Raw genomic sequence first — 8,765 nt, 5'->3', positions numbered from 1 at the left:
GATATATTTTAGATACACATGTGGTCTTTAAGCACTTCAGAGATCTACACAATATGACATATAAGATGTTTTAATAACATAAGGTTCTTTTTTATGACAGTGAGACAAGTCTGCTTCTGGCAGCACCAACTTGGATCCTCCAGCTTCCCCAAGTATGTGTATGTGTGTGTGTGTCTGTGGCTTTTGTAAGAGGAGATAGCATCTACTTATTTGAGAACACCATAGGCAGATTTAACCCCCAAGGACTTTATTGTTTTCTCCAGTTTCAAAGAAAAGTATCTTTAGAACCCTGGATCTGACTCTGGGGAATGAATCTGCTAGTCAAGATGTGGCAGGTAAGGCTTTTCCATTTTGATTCTCTGAGGGATGAACCCCACACCCACCCTAGACACTTATTCCCATGTCCCACCAACACCCTTGGCGAATCATAGTGTAGTCTGGAAATTTTAGCTTGAGGAAGACGAGGGGTGGTGAACACCAGGGGTCCTTCCTGCTGCTGACCTTGGCTGTGGGGTGGAGGGATGAATGCTGAGATTTCTAGCTGAGTCCAGGCGAGGTTGAGGTGTTGGGGGTCCTCCAGGTTTGCAAAGACTGAGTTCATCTGAGGTCAGAGTGTAATGCTTCCCTTTTCCTGAGTTTTGAGGTTCAACTTGCTTAGCCATTGCCTCCAAGATCAGTTCTAGCCAGTTGCAAAATATGCACTTTCAGATGTCACGGGACATCTAGGTGCACTGAAGATTCTTTCTGCTAGAGCAGTTGCAGTTGGACTGTTAGCTGCAAGGCTTGGTTTGCCGGCCCTGGTTGGCCCTGAGCTCCTGCTATACTCACCACCTCCAGCTGGTATTTCCCCGGTCTTGGTCTCCCAGGGCCAACCTGCAGGGAGCTGACGCCAGCCAGGTGACTCATTCGGAAGAAACCTTGGTTGTTGCCTCTGGCAATAACATAACGGATCTGGCCTACCAGACTCTCAAGAGCTGGTCGAAATTCTAAGACGTGCTTGACTTGGCCCAGGTGTGAGATGTTCAGGCTCAAGGTCAAGGGGACTTCCGCGTCAAGGGTATCCAGGCTAACCTAGGGGGAGGGACCAAGTGAACTGTCAGAGACTGTGTAAACAAGGATGCAAGTAGGTATGCTTGGTTCCTGGTTTCTTCATCTACCAATCTATGAACAAGGCCAAGATCAGCTAAGGCCCTAACAGCAAAGGCCAAATCTGGTTCTTTGATGGAAAAAACAAACAAACAAACAACAACAACAACAACAACAACAACAACAGAAAGCCAGGAGGAGAAAGATTCAGGAGATGCTCAGGTGGTAAAGTGCTTGCTGTCAAGCATGAAGATCTGAGTTCAGATCTCCAGCACCCATGTAGAAAGCTGGGTGTGGTGGCGCACGCCCAGTCACACTGCTTGGAGGGGAGAGGAGGATGCCAGGGGCTTGCTGGCCAGTGATATAATCAAACGGTGAGCTCCAGGTTTAGTGAGAGAGAATCTGTCTCACGAGATGGTTCAGCAGGTAAAGGAGCTTGCTGTGAAACCTGAGACCCACATGGAAAAGGAGAGAGAATTCGTTCTTACCAGTTGTTCACTGATTTCCACATCCCTGTCTTATGCATGAATGGATACACACACAATCACTACCATGTCTAAGTAAATAAATTTAAAATAAAAAAAAGGTGGGGAAAAATTCTTCGACAGTGATGACCTCTTGTCTCCAGAGGTGGTATTCTTGAGCACATGTATTCATGTGTGTCTCCCCCACCCTATGTATGAGAGAGATACACATAGACACACAGACACCGACAGATATATACACCCCAAAAACAAAACAGATAAGAAAAACAACAGTTAGGGGAATCAAAGATTTGCCTTGAAAACACAGCAAACAGGTCAGGCAGGCAACATGCAGTTCCAGAGCCCTAAGGGGGGTTCAGAGGCAGCCTATGGGACTGGCGGACTGGTGTTATAACTAAGGGCTTTTTTTTTTTTTGGCAAGAAAAACCCACATCTCCAAAAAGATGCCAGAATCTATGGAGATACAAACAGAATATCCAGCTAGGACAGAAAGAGAGCAAGGAGAGGCCTCAGAAGAGCCTTCCGCTGGCTTCCATTGTACTTCCTGTATCTGGCTCTCTCTGAGAGGACCTTGTGTACAGATGACAAGCCCTTCTTTATTTGAGCTCTTCAGAAGTGCCTTCATGGTCCTGGCAGCAAGACAGTACCCTCAATAAGCCAATGAACCTCAATGGCAGGCCACCCCAGGCTGGGTGATGTAGCTGATTCCACAAAGGGTTATCTGTGTTTACTTTTTCCCCCTTTGGGTTGTGCCGTGTTTGTTTCACCTCATTTACATGCCTGTGGAGTGGTCTGCCGTTACATTTGAGAGAGCTATTTCAGCCTCTCTGCCCCTGGTTCTGGGATATCTTTCTGAGGGGCATGCTCCTCAAAACAACAAATGCTTTTATTGACACCTCCTGGCAATCAATGGTATTGCAAGCAAAGACAATGCAAATCCCTCTCTCTAAATCATGCTATGTCCATCCCAGGATCCTCAGCAACCATTCCACTCTCCTTGAAAACCAAAGGCAGTGCAGCGACACATAAAAGTAAATGTGGGATAGTTTCTACATGAAAAGTTTTTTCTTAAAGGAAATACCAACTGAAGAAATCAGAAGACAAAGTAACTCACAATCCATTCATATTAGTTAACTATACGTTGAAAGTCTCTCAGCCCTAACATGCCCATCCCACTCTGGCTTTATTTCTCTCTGTTACATGGCTCATTTTTCATATGTTATAAAGCATGCTATATTTTACTTAATGATTTCTTTTTCCTCCATCAGAGTATCATGAGGGCAGGGACTTTTTTTTCTCCCCATTTGGTTATTACAGATTGCTTAGGATATGTCTAGAAGGAGCCTTAACTGTCACAGGAATGAGATAAAGTGACCAAGGGATATGCTCCCCAGAAAAGGCACGAGCTGAGAATGTATAGAGGATCCAGTCAGGCACCATGATATGAGGGAGAAGCTGAGTCACATAGTCTAATGGTTGCCTGATTTTCTCTTCCTCCTTTTGAGACAGAGTCTCATGTAGCCTAGGCTAGTCTCAACCATACTAAGGAGCTGAGGATGTCTATTTTTATGCAGTGCTGGGGTTTGAATCCAGGACCTCATTCATGCTAGGCAAATAATTTATCAGCTAAGCTACATTCCTAGAGCTAGTGTTCTCTCTTGAGGGATCACAGTCTACTTCAGACACCCGCGGACTCCTTAGATGACCCTCCCAGTATGGCCCCCATGGCACCTGATGATCTCCATGGATGCTGCGCCTTGGTCGGTCCCTAGGGGAGAGACCATTGATCTTGCATTCATAGCAGGCTTCAGGTGAGAGTGACTCTTCCTCATCTGGGGTGGCCTGCGATCCAGAGCTGAATCCAGGGCTGGAGATGCAGTGTCTGAGCCAGATAGATGGTATGGGGAAAACTTTTAGAAACAGGCTGGTATTACCTCCCTCACCATCTCCCATCATACCTCATTCTGAGCTATGGGCACAGGCACCATCACACAAATATGCATGTGTGTGTGTGTTGGCATGGTTGTGTATGTGCATGTGTGCACACCTACAGGAGGGATGTGTGTCCCTTGGTTTACCTGGGCATTGGTATGAGCACAAGAATGGGATGATGAACATGCAATAGAATAGAAGAATGTATCTGTGTATATCCAGAAACATGTATATTTAGGAGCCTACATGTGTATATGGAAGATAGTGTGTACATACACCTGTGCTCACTGGGATGCATGAATCTATATGAGTGTGCTAATAATGTGAGTATAGTAACCCTTGTCCACAAGCACAGTCAACACTCTGTATCCACAGGTTCTGCATCCTCATATTCAACTGGTTATCAAAGGACAGAAGATGTCTACTGTGTTGTGATCTTTTGTGTGGTTAGGCCTGTCTTAGTTAACTCCCTACTGAACATTTAGACATCTTTTCTTTGTTAATATCCCCTTAATAAAACAGTGCAACAGTTACATATACTATTTTATATTGTATCATGTGATATAAATTATGTAGAGATGATTATTTCTTTTCAAGATAGGGTCTCATGTTACCCAGGCTAACCTCAAATTTGCTGTCTAGCAGAGGATGACCTTAAATTTCTGGTCCACTTGCTTGTACCTTCCAAGTGCTGGGATTACAGGACTGTACCACCATGGCTGGTGTACACAATGCTGAGATAAAACCCAGGACTTTGGATGTATGAGGCAAGTATTCCACCCACCAAGTGACATCCCCAGCCTGTGATGATTTAGAGTGTGTAGGTCCTGTGCAAGTGCCATGTTATTTTATACAAGGGACTAGAACAGCCTTACATTTGGGTATCCATGAGATAGGGGTGATGTTATTGCACAGCAAATTTTGGGTGTTGATGAATCATTCTGTCCTTGACAAAGGGTCCATGAGACACAGGAAATAAGCAACTCATACATTTCAAGAGGTACCTAAAATTTACTGGATGCATAAGACCCCCCACTCCCATCACGGTTATATAAGCATCAAGGAAAGCTGAGGAGACTCCATCTTGTTAAGGTGCCTGCAAATCTTGCAGTGAGTTCTAAGATTTCAGATTCCCTGAGTCATTACCCACGTAAGTTGGGCCTGTTTTCTCATTCTCCCTCCCTTCCTCCCTTCGTTCTTTCCTTCCTTTCTTTCAAGATTTATTTATTTATGTATTTTATGTATATGGGTGCTTTGTCTGCATGTATGTCTGAACACTAGAAAAGGGAATCAGATCCCATGGGACTACAGTTATAGATGGTTGTGAGCCACCATGTGCATGCTGGGAACTAAACTCGGGACCCCTGTAAGAGCAGCCAGACATGTAACTGCTGAGCCATCCCTCCAGTCTATGGGCTTTCGTTGATGTATCTGCTTTTGGGTCATCTATGTTTCTGTAGATAACTTCTTATCCACACTCCTCCAAGTATCCCATTGGTGAGTAGTAAACTCAGGGGCTCACCAAGTTGGAATTTAATGGTATCATTACTTTGATCTGTTGCTGGTTCCATATCTGGGGTGAGTAGATGTTTTTGTTCTGGCTCCCAGAAATTGTATCACATATGAGGGGTACAGGAAGCAATCTTCCATGAATATGGAGGGAGGATTTTATTTCTGTGTGTGAGGGTTCATATGTGTTTCTTCATGTGTACTAACTTGGATCATGGATAGCCTATAAATATCTCCAGGTAGTGGGCAAATACAAGCTTGAACAAAAATTGGACTAATGACACAGCCATGTACTCATGTATACTGGCATATGAATGGCTGGCTGTGCTTGGGCTTCTCTGTGTATGCATGTAGGCACCTACATGCACAGGCAGATGGAGCTTTGTTAATGGATTCTGTGGGTATAAGAACCCAATGTTCGTGATCAGGGCATGAAAAATGTGACCACTACACTCTTGCCCATCCCTCTTGAACCTCTTACCCTTGTCCTGCCCGGAAGTAGCCTTGGGGACAGCCACACAAGAAGCCACCAGGTGTGTTGGCACAACCATAGCTGCAGGGGCTGCCTTGTTCTGCACACTCATCCACATCCTGGCAGCCTCCAAGGTCCTGGTTGAAACTGAAACCAGAGGGGCAGACACAGTAGAAACTGCCAAGAGTATTGTAGCAAGAGGCACTGCCACAAGCCATGGGTGACAGGGCACACTCATCTTCATCTGTAGGCAGAGAGAAAAGGAGAGACAGAATGGAAGAAACCTTGTATACCTGGAACTTTTCACTTGAATACACACCACTCTATTCTGTACCCATGGCAGACATTACTAATCAATCACAGTACGCTTTACTGTGTAAAGCTTCCAGGAGACTCATTAGGAACTCTCAAACTATATTTGCCATGGATGGAGCTAGAAAACATCATATTGAGTGAGGTAACCCAGACCCCAAAAGACAATTATCATATGTACTCACTCATAAGTGTTTTTTTAGACATAAAGCAAAAGAAAACAGCCAACAATGAGGACCCTAAGAGAGACATACTTGGATCTAATCTACATGGAAAGTAGAAAAAGATAAGATCACCTGAGTAAATTGGGAGCATGGTGACCAAAGGAGAGGGTAAAAGGGGAGTGGAGAGGAAGGGAGGGGAGCAGAGAAAACTGTATCGCTTAATGAAATCAATAAAAAAGACAACCCCCCCTAGAGCTATATTTGCCTTCTTCCACCCACAGCCTATTATACTCTTGGCTCCTATGGCATTTCTCAAAATCTCCCCTGTATCCCAAGTGGTTGGTTATTCTAGAACAAGCTTTCTCATGTGGGGTCAGGTCATTCTGTGGTAGGAGCAAGTACTGTGAGATATTGAGCAGTATCCTTAGGCTCTGCAACGATACTAGGAGCCTTTCATCCCCTACTTTCTGTATTCACAATAAACAATACTAATCAACCACAGTACCCTTTACTGTGCAAAGCCTCCAGTAAGCTTGCCGGAAGCCCTCAGACTGTTTTCCGCTATCCCCTGTCTATTATTCTCCCTCACAACTCCCATCCTCTGCTGCAAAGCTTGTGAGAGCTGTGAAAGTAAGAGCTGAGGAGACGTCACAGGTCTCAGGAGAGCAAGTGGACTCCGCAAAGATAGAGGATAAAAGCTACATATACATATATGTCTGTAACATAACTAACAAGAAGAGAGGTCATGGCTTTGGGAGAGAACGAAAGGAGGGGTATATGGAAGGAGTTACAGGGAAGAAAACACAAAAATACTATGGGAGAAATGTTGAAAGTGATAGAGATGAGGTTGTTGAAAGAAGAGCCTGGGGCAGCAAAAAAGGGGGAAAATTGTCATACAGAAGGCACGCTCACTAACTCAAGAGCTTCTGAAATTTATGTGGCAAAGATACAAAGATAACAGCATGTGTGTCTTGAGGTGCATTGCTGTACTCAGGGCAGACATAACTAATCAATCACATCATACTTCCCACTGCATCTACAGCAGGCATTGCCAAATCTTGCTGCTCTGCCTGTAGAAGACATTGCTAATCAATCACAGCATTCTTTCTGTTGCATACTTGGTAGTCTTTTGGTGCTGCACTTTTTCCAGGTAGTCAAGACACCACTCTATAACAAATAGACTTGAGCCCTATGCCATGTTTGGTCAGCAGTCCAATGACATCCCAGTAGTCAACTTTTTAGGCTGGTCCATTTTATTTATAGATGGACAAGCTTGTCATAACAGCTGCAGGGGAAATGGTTCCTACTGTCTGCACTGGAAAGATCCTGGAACATGCTTGGTTTCCTCCCACCCATTGTCACTCACCCACACACTGGGCCCACTGGGAATGCTGGGTGAAGCCTTGGGGACAGTTGCAACGGTAGCCCCCCAGCTCGTTTTGGCAGCCAAACTGGCAACGATGGGGTCTGTCACATTCATTTACATCTGAGACACAGAGAAAGAGAGAAAGAAAGAGAGAAGATTGGTGGGTGGTTTTGGGGGTCATCCTTCAGACTGAGAACCACTCACAGGCTACTTCACCTTCACAGCTGTGGCCCGAGCTGTCCAGCACGAAGCCTCTATGACACTCACAGCGGAAGCTGCCTGGGGTGTTCTGGCAGTGTCCATGGGTGCCACAGAGGCCAGGTTGGGCCAAGCACTCATCATTATCTATAGAGGACAGAGAACGGGCAGGGTTGCTTTGTGGTTAGGGGGTGGACGTGAAGGGCTGCCATGCTAGTGCTGACACTGCACAGCGTGGCTTCAGAGGAGTCACCCACCCCCCACCCCCGTGCTGGCTTCTTTCACTGTGAAATGAGAAATGAATAGCTCCTAGCTCACAGAATCGCACAGTGTTAGTGGGTACTGAATGTAAAGTGTATTGCTTGAAATTCAAGGCTGTGCGTCCTGGGGTTGCTGACTCCTCCAGTCTCCTCCATCACAACAGAGAAAGTAGCTACTTGTCTGCATTCTCGCATGAGAATTCAGCGGACTTAACCATGCTAGAGTTTAAGACGTTCCAGCTCTGAGAGTCAGACATTACCTACACTGGGCTGAGGGTGGGGCTTAGTAGTAAATGCTCTCCTGACATCCCAACGCTTTCTTAAAGAGTCAACAAATCCATATGCAGTCAGATGTGCTTGCACAGGCCCATAATCTCAGTTACTTAGGATCCAGAGGCAGAAGGATCACAAGTTCAAGGTCAGCTAGGTCAATTTAGAGAGACCCTGTCTCAAAACAAAAAGTGAAATGAAGGGCTGGGCAGCCAGCTCAGGCATTAAGTGTTTTCTGTGCACGCACGAGGACCTGAGTTCCGTCTTCAGAACTAGATGTGGGGTATGTCATCACCCACAGAGGCTGGGGGTCCCTGGAGGCTGGGCAGCCAGTTCATCCTAATTCCAGATCCTAATGACAGACACTGTCTCAGAAAACAAGGTAGGGGTGGAGCTGAGAAATGGCTCAGTGGTTAAGAGTCATTTTGTCTGTTTTTACAGAGGACCCTGGTTCAATTTCCCAAGCCTACGTGGTGGATAACAACAGTCTATAACTCCAGTCCCAGGGAATCTCCATCTATGGCCCCTGCAAGCGCTACATGTATGTGATACACATACATACATACAGGCAAAATATCCATACTCATGAAATAAAAATAAGTAAGACCTCAGGCCAGGCAATTGTGACACACACCTTTAATCCCAGAACATGGGAGGCAGAAGCAGGCAGATCTTTGTGAGTTTGAGGCCAGCCTGGTCTTCAGGCAAGGG

At 45.5% G+C, this 8,765-nt stretch overlaps 1 protein-coding gene across 1 annotated transcript in view; it reads right to left on the bottom strand.

Annotated features, from left to right (window-relative positions):
- Positions 1-226: 226 nt before the first annotated feature.
- Positions 227-8,765, bottom strand: part of Fbn3 (fibrillin 3) — a 151,845-nt gene continuing 143,306 nt past the window's right edge. The window contains 5 exon segments of the mRNA XM_075967288.1: positions 227-1,071; positions 3,303-3,453; positions 5,494-5,728; positions 7,327-7,446; positions 7,543-7,671. Of these exon segments, the coding sequence (XP_075823403.1) occupies positions 748-1,071; positions 3,303-3,453; positions 5,494-5,728; positions 7,327-7,446; positions 7,543-7,671 (959 nt within the window). The 3' untranslated portion in view covers positions 227-747.

The sequence above is a fragment of the Microtus pennsylvanicus genome, chromosome 1 (assembly GCF_037038515.1).
Source record: "Microtus pennsylvanicus isolate mMicPen1 chromosome 1, mMicPen1.hap1, whole genome shotgun sequence".
NCBI lineage: Eukaryota > Metazoa > Chordata > Mammalia > Rodentia > Cricetidae > Microtus > Microtus pennsylvanicus.
The sequence above is the reverse complement of the archived record's forward strand: the minus strand, read 5'-3'. Positions and strand labels throughout refer to the sequence as shown.